The sequence below is a fragment of the Neofelis nebulosa genome, chromosome 7 (assembly GCF_028018385.1).
Source record: "Neofelis nebulosa isolate mNeoNeb1 chromosome 7, mNeoNeb1.pri, whole genome shotgun sequence".
Lineage (NCBI taxonomy): Eukaryota > Metazoa > Chordata > Mammalia > Carnivora > Felidae > Neofelis > Neofelis nebulosa.
The window spans coordinates 75,609,697-75,625,559 of NC_080788.1; the positions used below are offsets into that span (position 1 = coordinate 75,609,697).

The 15,863-nt window shown below is 43.9% G+C and overlaps 1 protein-coding gene across 1 annotated transcript; it reads right to left on the reverse strand.

Annotated features, from left to right (window-relative positions):
* Nucleotides 1-1,482: 1,482 nt before the first annotated feature.
* Nucleotides 1,483-4,163, reverse strand: LOC131517026 (cathepsin G-like). The gene is made up of 5 exons (XM_058738689.1): nucleotides 4,034-4,163; nucleotides 3,117-3,264; nucleotides 2,541-2,676; nucleotides 2,119-2,373; nucleotides 1,483-1,719 (listed from the first exon to the last, which is right to left on the reverse strand). The coding sequence occupies exons 1-5, from the start codon at nucleotides 4,086-4,088 to the stop codon at nucleotides 1,546-1,548; spliced, it is 768 nt and encodes a 255-aa protein (XP_058594672.1). The 5' UTR covers nucleotides 4,089-4,163; the 3' UTR covers nucleotides 1,483-1,545.
* Between the last annotated feature and the right edge of the window lie 11,700 nt (nucleotides 4,164-15,863).

Genomic DNA, 15,863 nt, shown 5'->3' on the forward strand with positions numbered 1-15,863 from the left:
TCACTTAAGTGACTCTTGATTTTGGCTCAGGTCATGATCTCATGATTTGGTTCATGGGATGGAGCCCTGAGTGGGGCTCTGTGCTGACAGCGCATAGTTTGCTTAGGATTCTCTTTCTCCCTCTCTCTCTGGGCCTCCCCAACTTGCATGCATGCATGAGCGCACTCTCTCTCTCTCTCGAAATAAACATTAAGAAAAGAAAGATATTTAAAAAAAAATTTTTTTTTTTAACATTTATTTATTTTTGAGACAGAGAGAGACAGAGCATGAACGGGGGAGGGGCAGAGAGAGAGGGAGACACAGAACTGGAAGCAGGCTCCAGGCTCTGAGCCATCAGCCCAGAGCCCGATGCAGGGCTCGAACTCACGGTCCGTGAGATCCTGTCCTGAGCTGAAGTCGGATGCTCAACCGACTGAGCCACCCAGGCGCCCCAAGAAAAGAAGGATATTTAAAAAAAAAAAAAAAAAAAGATGAGAACAGTGGTCTGTAATTCAGTGGGGTTTGGTTGTAGCCTAAGGGTTTAAGAGAAGAATGTTGGCTGTCCATAGGCCCTTGGATTGCTTCCATTTCTTGGCCATCCTGAATAATGGTGCTGTGAACGTGAGTGTTTGGTCGCTATTTTTAAGCAAGCAAATCTTTATTTTTTTCTTCCTTCAAGTACTTGTATGGTTTCATTTTTTTGCTTTTAGATATCTGATTCATTTGAGGTTTATTGTGGCTTACAGTGCAAGGAGTAGGTCCAATTTTATCTTTTTCCCCCCAAATGACTATCTCGTTGTTCCAATACCATCTATTGAAAATTCATTGTTTCTCAGTGATTTGAGATGCCACCTTTATCATATATTAAATCGAGCTTTGTACTGAATTTCAATTCTGTCCCTTTGGTCTCCCTGCCCTACACATAGCACTGGCATACAGTTTTAGAGTCTACTTTAATACCTAGTAGGGGAATCTCTGGTAGGGTGAAGAGTAGAGAGCTTTGTCCTGAGAAGAGATATGTCTTTCCACCCTTCTCCCAGGTGGTGGGGGGAGGAGAAATGAGGGAATGGATGGCCGGGAGGAAGGAAGTAGCTCATCCTGATCTCCAGAGTGGTGTGGGAGGGGTTAATTTGTCCTGGGGAAGAACCCCATTTTCCTGGAGGAGCCCAGACTCTGTCCTGGCATGTGCTTGTTGTGTACCGAATGATGTTTAATGAACCCATGAAAAGTTAGTTAATTCCACTCTAGACATGGACATTCATTTAACCATCTTTTTTTAAAAAAAAAAAATTTTTTTTTTAACGTTTATTTATTTTTGAGACAGAGAGAGACAGAGCATGAACGGGGGAGGGTCAGAGAGAGAGGGAGACACAGAATCCGAAACAGGCTCCAGGCTCTGAGCTGTCAGCACAGAGCCCGACGCGGGGCTTGAACTCACGGACCGCGAGATCGTGACCTGAGCCGAAGTCGTACGCTTAACCGACTGAGCCACCCAGGCGCCCCTAGACATGGACATTTATTAAGGCTCTGGCCACCCCCTCTGGAGCCGCCCCAGAGCAGAATCGGTCACAGCGGCGTCCAGGTCTGGTTCTGCTGCTTGAAGCGTTCCATTGTTCTGCTTATCCAGTTCACGAAGCTGGACACCCTGGTGAAGACTGCGGGAGGAATCCCCCTCCTGTCTCCATAGGAGACAATCCCCTCGGCCACATTGTTACATATCAGGGGGCCTCCGGAGTCCCCCTGTGGACAAGGAGAGGAAAAGACCTTAAACCAGGCCTCTGGGCTCCTGCTGCCCTAAGGCCTGGCTCTCAGAGAAAGCAGGGGCGAGTGGGGGGAGGATGGAAGGGCGGTGGAAGTATGGAAATCAACCTTCCGGTCTTTCCATGGTTGGGCTTCAGGCCTGGCTAGAGTTACTGTCTCTAGCTCAACCCAAGTCAAGGTGCCTTTGCCTTCTCCAGGAAAACACTGCACACGTATATGTTGTGTGCCCAGTGCTCCTCCCGTTACCCTAGAGACCAGATTGATGGGAAAAGACCCTACCTCCCTCTGCTCTGACCCCTCCAGACTGACGCCGTGGGGAATAGCCTGTTTCGACTGCCCAGCCTGTCAGGCAGTATTGGCAGATGCCCATGGCCTTACCAGGAAGGCGGACTTCCTCAAACTTGGGTTTCCCACACAAATTTGTGTTTGGCCGGTGTAGAAACTGAAGCGATCGCGGCACCTGCTATCCCTCTGCACGGTTAGCTGCACCTCATGGAGTCTGTTTGTACTCCTGCTCAGGCTCACCAGGCCCCAGCCTGCCACGGTGCACACGGCCCCAGGTCTCAGTCTGGCCTGTGCCTGAGGCAGAGACACTGTCCTCACAGCTTCACTCTGTTGGATTCTGTTTTCCAGCTGGCAGGAGAAGGGGAGGGGGCACTCAGGGGCGGTGTGTGCAGCACACCGTCCCCGCCCTGCGGCTCTGCCCCTGCCTCCTCCTCGGCCTCCCAGGATGGCCAGGCCCCCCTGCACTGGGAGTGGACTGGCTCAGCAGGAGAACTGGAGGGTCGGGCGGGCCGTACCTGCAGTAACATGATGTCATTCACGTTGCTCTGTTGATTGTAATCAGGGTGGCGGATGGCTCTGAGCACAGACCTGCGCTGCTGGGTTCTTTCCTCCCTCCTGATGTTGTGGGCCCCCAGGATGACGGTGATAGGACTGCAAAGGAGAGGTGGCCTAGGGGTAGGCGTGAGCCTCAGGAGCTCAGCCCGCAGGCTCTGCAGGCCAGGTGGACAGCCCAGGGCGGCAAGACTGCAGCCGAGGGAACTGAGGGGACAAGAGGGTTTCAGGGGCCGAGTCCTCTGTGCTTCTCCTCAGCCCTGAGCTGAGGGTGGTGGGGGACGCAGTGACTGAGCCTTGCTTCCCCTGGAATAAGTTGAGAAATAGCCTGAACTCCTATTTTGAGCCCTACTGTGTGCTTTCATCTCCTCCTCCTGCTCTTTTTGATCATGTCCTCCTTTTCTCTTCATTCACCCTGGCCCATTCTCCACCCCCAAATCCCACTCGTCTCTTTTTCCCCTTCATTGCTGGAAGCTTGCTTTCACATGGCTGGTCAGGGGCTCTACTGGGCCTGCGGTACTGGCACACGAGCTGCTCACCTTCCCCAGCAGTGAGCTGCCGTCAGCACAAAGTCTTCTCTCACCAGGAAACCCCCGCAGGTGCTGTACCCCACTGGAGTCTGGATTATAAGAAAAGCCATGTAGGGGCGGGAATGAGGCCTGGCCTCTTGGCCTCCGATGATCTCCCCTGGAAGGAAGCATTGCTCACTTATCTCTGTGCTTGCTGACCCTGTGGTGTGGGCATCAGGGTGGTTGCTCCACAAAGCCTGGCAGGTGAGGAGGCGGGAGACATGAGGGAGTGGAGGAGTTGCGGGTGAGAATTGGGTTTGCAGGGCACCACACGTTGGGGGAGGACTCCCAGGTTTGGCAGGAACCACTGCTGGCTCCCCATCCCAGACCTGAGCTCCCTCCCAGCTCCCCGGAGGATAGCTCTGGTTCCAGGCAGGGTCAGATTCAGGCTCCCACCATGAGGAGAGGTGGTCTGCTGCTGGGTGGCAAATCTGGAGCCCTCTGGGGTGGCCTCTTCCGAAGTTCCCTGGTACTTTCTTCCTCAGGGAGCTTCCCAGGTCCCTCTGAGGCCTCCTCAAGGTCAGCACATGAGCAGCAGGGGACTGGTTTTTCAGATTCTAGACATGAGCTGATGGTATTGTTATTGCTGCATCCTTATTTCCTAGGCTCGGACACACGGACTGCAGAATGAATCTAGAGAGCACATGTATATCACGTGTCCTTTGTGCTGGCAGCAAGTCCAAGGGTTTCATGTACACCAACTAACTTAACTCTCATTGAACTCTAGGAGGTACACACTGGTATTCTTCCTAGTTTATAGATGAGGAATCTGAGGAACTGTGAATTCAAATAACTTGCCCAACGGTACAGAGTTAGGAAGTGTCTAGGCAGTCTGGCTCCAGGGTCTGTGAGAGGGGTCGGGCCTAAGGTTGGGGGTGGTCACTTACCTGCCCCAGCCCCGGGGGGTAGGAGAAAGGCCATCAGGAACAGGAGCAGCTGCATCTTCTTGGGAAGACTGCCCCAGTCAGATGCCGCTGCCTCTCTCACTTGCCAGACTTGTACCCCCCAAGAGAGGAAGGAAGTCTGGGGGTGGGGGCTTAAGAGCAGTCCCGTACTCCTGCTGGTGTGACAGGTTTCGTCACCTGTGGCTGCCCAGGAAGCTTGCCCACCAACTGCCGGTGATGTGGGGGGAAGAGAATAGTCCAAGCCAACGCTGTCCTGCACAGCTGCTGAGTCAGTGCTGGCAGCAGAAATGGGCACCTGGGGTGACAGGGAAGGGGGCTTGGGGCCCTGTGTCCCAGAACCCTAAACCCACCAAATTCAGTAATATCCCAACAAGGCAGGAAAACTGGTAGCTGCCTATCTCCTCTGTTTCCTGCCTTTCCAGGATGAGAGCCTCAGTCCTTTGGCACTTGAGTTCTTTAAATGAATGCACATTTCCTAGATTGCTTATTTATTTATTTTACTTTTTTTTAGGGAGAAAGAGAGTGCATGAGAGTGGGAGAGAGGGGCAGAGAGAGGGGCTGTGTGTGGAGCCTGATGTGGGGCTAGATCCCATGACCCCGGGATCATGACCTGAGCCAAAATCAAGAGTTGGATGCTCAGCCAACTGAGCCATCAGGGCACCCTCTAGATTTCTTCTTTAAGTCATATTTAGTAAGGTGGGGCCATGGGTGAATGAAAGACAGGTGTGGGGTGGTGGTGGTATGTGGTGAGGACACTAGGAATAAGTCAGAAGAGGAGGCCAAAGAGTGAAGAGGAAGCCTGCCTATCTTTACCCTTTGGTCCCTGGACCCCCTGCTGGCACCTTTGCTGCTCCCACTTCTTTCTAGAGGTTGTGGAGGCAGATCAAATAGCTCCCTCTCCTGAGTGGGTAGAGTGCACTGCCAGGGAAGGAAAAGGGCAGAACAAGGCTCTGCCACTGATAATTACTTTCTCAGGGCACTTGAGCCCCAACAAACTCTCTGTGAAAATTATCACACAGTTGAGAATTTCTGTTTTCCTGCTTCCTACTTAAGGTGAGGAACTTTTTATCCCAGAATGCTCCCTGCACACAGAAAAGACCTAGAGGCTTAGTTTTGTTGAGAGCTGTCAGACCCTGGCTGAAAAACAGCAAAGATCCTTTTCATCCATGATATGAGTCCAATTAACTTAATCCCCGTTCTTTGCCCCCAGGGGCTTCTAACAAGGGAACGCATGCTTCCTGTGCTCCCTGTAACACATAAAGCACCACCTACAATACATAAAGAACATGCAGTCCACGTTGAGAAGAAGGCAGTACAGAGTAACACAGACACACTTAAAAATACTTAGAAGATTCTGTGGGTGCACAGAAAAACATTGTAATATAGCATAATTTTTGCGAAAATGTCAGAATTAAAAACTAATACAATTCTCAAACTTTTATGGATATGATGGCCCCATTTGAATATCTTATGAAAATTAAGAATCCTCTCCTTATATACAAATATACATGATTTTCACAGCTGCAAAGAACTTCATCCTTCTCTGATACATGCTTAATGATGGCAACCTTGTGAAATTTCTTTCTGCATCTAGAAAGAACTGTGTAGAAAAAAGAGAAACTATTATAACGGCTTTATTAGTGCCTTAGCATTTGGGACAATTTTAATTTATTGCTACTTAAATGTTTTCAACACTTTAAAAACATTAGTTTATGGGAATGCAAGCTGGTGCATCCACTCTGGAAAACAGTATGGAGGTTCCTCAAAAAACTACAAATAGTTTTTTTTTTTTATGACTATGACTCAGTTTTTTATGACCCAGCAATTGCACTACTAGGCATTTATCCAGGGGATAGAGGTGTGCTGTTTCGAAGGGACACATGCACCCCCATGTTTAAAGCAGCACTATCAACAATAGCCAAAGTATGGAAAGAGCTCAACTGTCCTCCGATGGATGAATGGATAAAGAAGATGTGGTATATATATTCAATGGAGTATTACTCAGCAATCAAAAAGAATGAAATCTTGCCATTTGCAACTACATGGATGGAACTGGAGGGTATTATGCTAAGTGAAATCAGTCAGAGAAAGACAAAAATCATATGACTTCACTCATATGAGGACTTTAAGAGACAAAACAGATGGACATAAGGGAAGGGAAACAAAAATAATATAAAAACAGGGAGGGGGACAAAACATAAGAGACTCTTAAATATGGAGAACAAACAGAGGGTTACTGGAGGGCTTGTGGGAGGGAGGGATGGGCTAAATGGGTAAAGGGCATTAAGGAATCTACTCCTGAAATCATTGCTTCGCTAGATGCTAACTAATTTGGATGTAAATTTTAAAAAATAAAAAAATAAAGTTAAAAACAAACAAACATTAGTCTAACTCTTTTAAAAAGGGAAAAGGATAAAGACCAGCCTGAGGGAAAAAGGGGAGTAAAATGTATGCTCCCAATGATCTACATAGAAATGTGGACAGAAGAGTTCATGAACAGCGACCTAGGATTTCATGCCAACCTTCCCACGAGAAACAATCCCAAGCAAACCTGTTCAAAATATCCCAAACCTTACAAACCTCAAAGAACTGCCAATGCAGGAGTGTTTATCACGCTAAAAAGGAAGGAATAATGGGCGTTAGGTGGCTACTACTGTTCTGAGGGAATTTACTGAACCTACAAAATTCAAAGCTCTGCTTTGATGGCCACATAAGGTGAAGGGTGTAGAAATCAAAGACCAAAACCCGCACAACCAGGTCCAACCAGAGACACTCCTCACAATGAGCTGGGGCATTAAAAGTCTATACCCTCAAAGTAACAAAGAAGAGATAATGAGCTCATCCTTGCAAGTGATTTCATGAAAGATTGGAATTACTTGGACCTTTCATGGAATCTCAGACCTTGAACTTGCATTGATGTGGTTATGGACTGTGTCCCAAAGTGCCTGATGGAATCAAATGCAAATCTAGAGGAAATTCACTTAATTCCAGGGTTTGATTTATACCTAAAAATTATTTTTCAAGTAGAATGACAAGCATATAGTCAAATATAAACAAGAGGATAAGCAAAGAGATAAGACAACAGAAGTAGGAAATGATAGACAATAAGAACAGAGAACAAATTTAATTATTGGGATAAGTGTATTAGAATAATAAAATATAGATAATAAGACAATTATGCTGAAATAAAAACAAGCTTTAAAAAAGCTGCGGGGAACACGAACCTTAAAAAAAGTGACATAACATTTGAAAAAGTGAAAAATGTAATAACCAAAATTAAAGTCACAGTGGAAAAAATAACAGATTAGACAAAGCTAAAGAGAATTACTAACCTGAAATGGCTCAGAAAAAAGTGTTAAGAATGGAACATAGACAGACCTAAAGATAAAAATATAGAAAATAATAGAATTAGAAGGTTGGACATATATTTACTTGGAATTCTAGAGGAAGAAGAAAAAACAAGAGGTCATATAAAATAGAATAGTGGCTGAAATTTTTAAAAAGTTGATGAAAAATATCCAACTAGAGGTTAAAAAAAAACTTCAAGCAGAATAATACAAAGAAATTCATACCTAGAAATCATTGTCTTAAAGAAATGGCAGAAATCTTTAAAAAATTTTTTTTATTAATTTATTAAGTCAGCTCCATGCCCAATGTGGGGCTTGAACTCTCAACCCTGAGATCAAGTGTTGCATACTCCATTGACTGAGCCAGCCAGGCGCCCCAAGAAATGGCAGAAATCTTAAGAACAATTGGAGAAAGAAAGATTACTTTCAAATTAATACTGGATTTGAGGCTGACTCCTTAGCAGCAGCAATGAGTGAATACTCTCCAGGAAGAAACAACTTCATAGTCATTTGGGAAGATTTTAAAAACACATCTTTTCTTTAAAAAAATTGTTTTTAAAGGTTTTATTTTACTTTTGAGAGAGAGAGAGAGAGAGAGACAGAGTGTGAGCAGGGGAGGGGCAGACAGAGAGGGAGACAGAATCTAAAGCCGTCTCCAGGCTCTGAGCTGTCTGCACAGAGCCCAATGTGGGGCTTGAACTCACAAACCATGAGATCATGACTTGAGCTGAAGTCGGAGGCTTAACTGACTGAGCTACCCAGGTGCCCCTAAAAACCAAAACTTTTAGAAGATAAGATAGAAGAATTAATTTTTTTACAAACTTAAGGTAGGGAAAAAAATCTTGAAATAGGACGTAAAAAGCCCTAATATAAATCATAATTACAAAGGAAAAAAATAGATAAATTGATCTATATAAAAATTTCAGAAATTCTGACCACTAAAGCCACTATTAGCATAGTGAAAAGTAAAGCTACAGAATGGAAGAAGATATTATCAATAACTGAGAAAGGGTTTGTATTTGGGAGATACATGTGTGCATATTTGTATATAAAAGTCATATTTCTATATAAGCCATTGGAAAACCATTATGTAATTTTGAAAATCTACATGAAATTGACAAATCCTCAGAAAATTTAATGAAACATATTCAAGAAATTTGCATTTTCTTATAAACACTAAATAAATCATTCAGTTATCAAAAATATTCCATTAAGGTCAGCTATAGACTCATATGGCTTCACTGGAAATCTCTACAAAATATTCAAAGAATACTACACAATTTCTTCTAGAGAGTAGATGGTACCTATCTCCTTTATGAGACTAGCAAAATGTTGAGGCCAAGCCCAATGAAGACAATATGGGAAAGAAACATTACAGGCCGTATCAGTTCAGAATATTGATGCAAACCAAATCAATCAATTAGCAAAAAGATACCATGACCTTCCTAGGAATGGGGAGGGGTTTCATTCAAAACTCAGTTGCTGAAACACGTCACATTGATTGATGGAACAAGAAACATATGATTCTTCACTTGAAGCAAACCAGGGAAAACATTTGCTAAAATTCACCCTCATTACTAAAAAAAAATTTTGGTAATCTATGAATAGAAATGATGGCTTTAATCCGGTAAAAATTATCCACAAAAATCTCACAGCAGTCCTTATACTTAAGGGTGAAATGTTGAATTATTTTTGTTCAAGAGCAAAACAATATAAGGACACGTGAGTACCCATAATTATCATTTCTCTTCAACATCAGACTGGAGATTTTAGCGAGTACAGTTAGGCAGGAAATAGAAGTGAAAGTTATGGGGAACAGGAAAGAAGGAAACAAAACTGTCATTGTTTGAAGAATGATAGTGTGCATAGAGAATGCCACAGAATGGACAGATAGATTATCATAATTAATAAGATAGTTTAACAGATTTGTTAGTCACAAAATCAATTTAAAAATTAATCACATTTCTGGGGTGCCTGGGTGGCTCAGTTGGTTAAGTGTCTGACTCTTGATTTCCATTCAGGTCATGGTCTCACGGTTTGTGAGTTCGAGCCCTGCATCTGGCTCTTGCTCTGTCTGCCTACCTCTCTCTGCCTCTCCCTCACTCTCTCTCTCAAAATAAATAAATAAATATTAAAAATTAATCACATTTCAATATGGATAGCAATACTGTTAGGAAATGAAATTTTGGAAAAGGTAATATTTCAATGGCATGAAAATGATCAAATAACTAAACACAAATCTAAGACAAGATGTGCAAGATGTCTTTGGTGAAAATTATAAAATTGCATTAAGAGACACTTGACAAAACCCAAACACAGAGAGATTCTATGTTTGTGGATTGGAAGACTAAATATTATAAAAATATCAATTCTCTAAAAGTGATCTGTAGATTCATTGTACTCAAGAAGTATTTCATACAACTTAATCAGTTCTAAAGATGTGTGGAAAAACAAATGGCTAATAGCCAAGACGCTCTTGAAGAATAAGATGGGAGGTCATGCTTTTAGCAAATAAAGCCATAGTAAGGAAGATGGTGTGGTAGTTATATGGGAGTGGGGAAAAGACTATTTTCTTTTTTCTCCCTGATAAACACAAGCAGGACAATAGATTCTTTATGGTGTCCTATAGACACCCCCAAAATAAAACATGACCTTTGTCAGATACCATATCCAAAAATCCATTTTCAGTGGATTATGGATCCGAGCATAAATAAAGATTTGAAAATATAATGTAACAATGTCTTCACGATAGGTAAAATTTTTAAATCATATGCATAAAAACACTAATCATAAAGAAAAGGATTGATGAACTGATACATTAAAATCAAGATGAAACAAAGACAATAGGTAGAGGGGGTCAAAGATGCTTATAACACACATAGCACTTACATTCCAATTATGTAAAGAACTTCTATAAATCAATAAGAAAAAGACAATTCAATAGAATAATGGGCAAAAGACTTGAACAGCTTCATCTCGAAAAAGAAAACATCCAAGTGGCCAACACACATAGGAAAAGATGTTACTCTCAGTAGATACCAGAGAACCAACCAGTTTAAATCACAGGGAAATACCGGTTACAGTCATCAGGTTGACTCTTTTCCTAAGTATATATTCTAGAGAAGCATGAGAACATTTCCACCAGATACATGTCCAAGAAGGTCATAGCAGCGTTATTCATGAAAGCCCCAGACTGGAAACAGTAGTAAGACTCATCAACAGCAGCACAAACATCAAATCGTGGTATACTTACATAATGGAATATTGCATATCAATGAAAATAAATAACTAATAACCACATGCAGTCCCACAAATAAATCTTACAGACTTAATGTTGAGAGAAAAGTCCCTGAAGGATTACATTCACTGTGAAAATGAAACTATTTTGGATAGAAATGCATCCATAGGGGGTAAGGGCATGATGCAAAGCAGGGAAGTGGTGATCACAAAAGTCACAACAGTAAGTTAATTCTGGGGTTGGAGGGCAGAGAGGGCATTTTTAGCAGGAAGAGACATATGGGGACTTTCTGAAATTTGGCCAGCATTCTTAAGTGTATATATATTTCATGTGTGTATATTTTGCAATAAAAATTTCTTTTTTTATTAAAAAAAATTTTTTAAACGTTTATTTATTTTTGAGAGAGACAGAGACAGAATGAGAGTGGGTTACGGGCAGAGAGAGAGGGAGACACAGAATCTGAAGCAGGCTCCAGGCTCTGAGCTGTCAGCACAGAGCCCGACGCGGGGCTCGAACTCACCAGCTGTGAGATCATGACCTGAGCCGAAGTCGGATGCTCAACCCACTGAGCCACCCAGGCACCCCTGCAATAAAAATTTCTTAAAAGTTGGTTTGCCAGCGGTTGGGGATTAGAGAGACCATTTGGACAGAGAATGGAATGTCAGAGAATAAGTGGGGGCACATATTTTTTTTAATGTTTTGATTTTCCCTTTTAATAAAAATTGTGATATTTGAACAAACATGTCTCTGGTACATTTCACAATATTCCTAGCTGGTTACATCTACATTTGACTGTTTTATTACATTTCCGTCAGTTACAATTTTTTTCTCCTCTGGGATATTGGGACATTAAAGTAGGATGTCTCCCACCTCCTCCCTGGGCCCCATATACCGCCAAAATGCAAAGCTCTGGGCAGGCAGTTGCCTGCTGAGGCTGGGACACTTCCTCTCCCTCCCTTTGATGCTGCTCTGGTCAGAAACCAATCTGGTTGCCCTTGGCATTGTAGGAGACCAGTGTACTACTGAGAAGTTCTGGACATTCTTAGGGCTGCCCTAATATCACAGTTAGAAGGACAGACTAGAAGCTCCTTGGGAAGTTTCTACTGATGAGCTGGTGATTGTTTTATGGAGCGCCAGCACCAGGAGAAGTCTGTTTCTTCACTATTGTCTTCCCACCACACATGTCTGCTGGGAGTGAGGCACTTTCTTGCAAAGAACTGGCCCTTGTTTTGGTCTAGTAGGAAAGAGCAGGTGACAAAGGAAAGTCAATGGGAACTGCATACAATCTCCCCATCAGCGTAGTTTGAGGGAAAGAAGGACCCAGAAACCCTGGATGTGGCAGAGGAAGACTTGAAAAGAGGCTCAAGGACCTCAGTGTCTCCTGGAAGAAAAGCACACTACTGAGATGGAGTGACTGGCCCTGGGGCCTCGGGTAAATGTGAGAAAGAGGTGGAGGTGGACATATACCTTGAGACTCTCTTCCCAATTGCTCAGGCCATCCAACTATTCAACAATAGGAGCTCAGTAATATTAATTCTGATATATTCATGGAATGAAATACTATCTGGCCGTTAAATAGCATGTTTTGGAAGACTGCTTAGTGGCATGGAACACTTTGCATCACCTAATAGTAAGTGGAAAAAGTAGAATATGATGTGGTGTATGCAATTTGATACTAATTCTGTTTAGAAAGAGCAACAGCCAGAATAATCATTTTATGACTCTTTTTTTTCACCTTTATATTATCCATTTTTTTCTGTCATCAGTGTGTATTAGTTTCATAGGCAGAACAAAATTTAGGGCCCATGATCCTTATAAACAGCAAACACTATGACGAATTGTGGTAGAGGCGAGCTAGCAGTTTAGCAAAACAATTTCCTTTTCTTGCAGAGGACCTGGGTGAACCCAGTCATCCAGCCTCACTTGAGGTGAGGTGTGACTGTGTGATTACTGTAGCAAATGGGGTGTGAATGGAGATGGTGTTGTACCTTTCAGACGGGCCTATAACGAACCTCTACCTGGGTTCCACTTGGATGAACAAGAGGGACTTGGAAGACATCCTTAGGAACTTGAGCCTGGTTTCCTTAATCATGGGCACACATGTAACTTTTGTCCCAGCTGGGATACTGGAGAGTAAAAAGGGGCATTACTCAGCAGGAACATTCATTGTGGACTGTGGGTGAGTGAGAAACAGGTTTCCATTGTGTGAGTCACTGAAATGCTAAAGTTTATCTGGTAGAGTAGTTAGGGTTGTCTTAACTAACACATGTAACAACTTTTTTTTTTTTTAATAACTTGCCTATTAATGTTTTTGGCTTAGTTTTCTTTCTTTTGTTTCCTTAGCCTAGTTTTCTAGAGCGGTGGACAATGTAGATGTCAATGGCTGCATAATACATAATATAAATGTGCCATATTTTACCATTTCTCCATTTTGGACATTAATACTGATTCCAATCTGAGGTCCATTATTAAATAATGGTGTGATTAATGAACACCTTTTGAATAACTTCCCTACACACATGCGTGCGCGCGCGCGCACACACACACACACACACACACACACACACTTGAAACCTTATATAGGATTAAGTTCTAGAAATAAAAATCACAAAAGCAAGAGAGAGAAATAGGTGTGAACTGACTTCAAAATGTTAAGGGAACGTCAACAGCAGCCCAGTCTTCATGATGCTACCATCATTGTAAGGTAATAGTTTTTCTTCCTAACATATGTCATACTGTGTCAAGTGCTTCTATCAGGTGTAAGGGAAAAACTGACCCATCAGGCTCTGTCTTTCAAGGTCACACACCTCTGCCCCTGGTGGTGGATGTCCTTGGTTACTCTGCCCTTGGCTCCACCTTGCATCCTGGGGCTCCATGGAGCTCTTCATGGCTGACTTTCTGAGGACTCTACATTTCTTTAAATTTTTTTTTTCAACGTTTTTTATTTATTTTTGGGACAGAGAGAGACAGAGCATGAACGGGGGAGGGGCACAGAGAGAGGGAGACACAGAATCAGAAACAGGCTCCAGGCTCCGAGCCATCGGCCCAGAGCCCGACGCGGGGCTCGAACTCACGGACTGCGAGATCGTGACCTGGCTGAAGTCGGACGCTTAACCGACTGCGCCACCCAGGCGCCCCACTGAGGACTCTACATTTCTTAGGTGTGATGGCTTCTCCTCAGAGTGTTGTTCTTTACTGCTGTGCCCAGAGCTGTCCCCTGGTCATCACCTTCTACTGTTCTCTTGCTTACCTCCATACATGCATTCATCTTGAATCTCACCTGTGCTATTGCATTGTGCTGTGAGCTCCGGGGAAGACTTGGCAGATGGACATAGGGACAGTCTTGTGTGAAATATTGGCTTTTATTTGCTTTTCACTTTTTTTTCAGTGTACTGGATTTTGTTTTTCACATCTATGTGGTTTGTTTCCTTTTTAGTGAAGTTCTTTCTTTCTCTCTCTCTCTTTTTTTGAGAGAAAGAGAGAGTGCATGTGTGGGGGAGAGGGACAGATGAGAGAGAGAGAGAGAGAGGGAGAGAGAATCTTTATTTTTATTAAAAAATTTTTTTTAACGTTTATTTATTTTTGAGACAGAGAGAGACAGAGCATGAATGGGGGAGGGTCAGAGAGAGAGGGAGACACAGAATCTGAAACAGGCTCCAGGTTCTGAGCAGTCAGCACAGAGCCCAACACGAGGCTTGAACTCACGGAGTGCGAGATCATGACCTGAGCTGAAGTCGGACGCTTAACTGACTGAGCCACCCAGGTGCCCCGAGAGAGAGGGAGAGAGAGAGAGAGAGAGAGAGAGAGAGAGAATCTTAAGCAGACTGCATGCCCAGTGCTGAACCCAACCCAGGGCCTGATCTCACCACCGAGAGATCGTGACTTGAGCCCAAATCAAGAGTTGGACACTTAACTGACTGAGCCACCCAGGTGCCCCAGTTCTTTCTCCTTTTGATATGGGTCCTACTTGATTCAGTGTTTGTCTAGTTGTTCAGCTATCGTGAATTTGTTCTGTCACATTCAACTCACTAGTTGTGGTGTTTGAAGGATATGGGACCCTAAAATAGGTTATCTGGTCACAATGAACTATCTTCCACCTGAAATGTGGCATTTCATGGGTCTGTGGACTAAAGTTCATGTCTTCTACGTGTGAAATAAAAATAAGCCTGCCTCTTCTCTCTCTCTCCCTCCCTCACTTCTGGGCATGGCCTCTATCGTGCATAGATTACAAACCTGACGACCTGTGAGTCTCCCACTTTCTTCCAACTTCACATTGCCCTTCTGGAACCAAACAAAGTCATGCCTGTGCAACAGTGATGTGCGATACAGATAAAGTTTAGGGATTTCAATTATTTTCAAGACAAGTTTTCTTGGGGCACCTAGGTGGCTCAGTCGGTTGAATGTCAGGCTTCAGCTCAGGTCATGATCTCATGTTTCCTGAGTTCAAGCCCCACATCGGGCTCTGGGCTGATGGCACAGAGCCTGCTATGGATCCTCTGTCCCCCTATCTCTGCTCCTCACCAGCTCATCTCTGTCTCTCAAAAGTAAAATAAACATTAAAAAAAAAGAGAGAGAGAGAGACAAGCTTTCTTGTGGATTCTAAAAACAGATCCATTTATGCCAAACTGAACTGCTTGGTGGAAGGAGAGAAACCAGGGGAATTTAGGAGAAATGTCTCATCACTGTATGTTTCCCAATGGCAGGAACAGAGCCCCTTATATGCTTGGCACAAAGAGAGAGATCAAATTTGATCTGATGGATGGCAATGTGGTACTTTACGGTCCAGCAGCCTGGAGCCCTCTGCCTCACAAAGCTGCCATAACCCAGGGTACCAGCAGGGGGAGTCTGGGTCCTGAGACTAGGCCAGGCTTAAAGGGGCTGAAGCTACTGAGTGAGTGACTCCATAGGCTATAGTAGCTAAGTTCCTGGGGGATGCTGGTTTGGACTGAGGGACTCAGCAGGTCCTACTCCTTGGGAGGTGGGTACTGGCTCCTCTGACAGGCATTGGGTGGGTTGGCAGCTCCAGGTGTGGCAGGATGGAAAACAGAGGCTGTTGTGGGATGGTCAGCCAGGGAGGAAGGTTAACTGAATTTAGTCCTGGGCCCTGAGCAGTGAAGAAAAGTGAAACCTGGGTGGGGCTGGGGCCGCATCTCAGCCTCCTAAGCTGCAGAAAGTCTTGGCTGTAGGAGAAACCTGCCCCCATTGCCCCAGAAAGACCCCCCCCCCC

Excerpts from the sequence above, each read along its gene's own strand:
- LOC131517026 (XM_058738689.1), bottom strand. The coding sequence starts at position 4,088 with ATGCAGCTGCTCCTGTTCCTGATGGCCTTTCTCCTACCCCCCGGGGCT. Across the intron at positions 3,265-4,033 it reads ACCCCCCGGGGCTGGGGCAG|GGGAGATCATCGGAGGCCAA; the intron begins GTAAGTGACCAC and ends GCTTCCTTCCAG. Across the intron at positions 1,720-2,118 it reads TGAGGAAGTCCGCCTTCCTG|GGGGACTCCGGAGGCCCCCT; the intron begins GTAAGGCCATGG and ends CCTTGTCCACAG.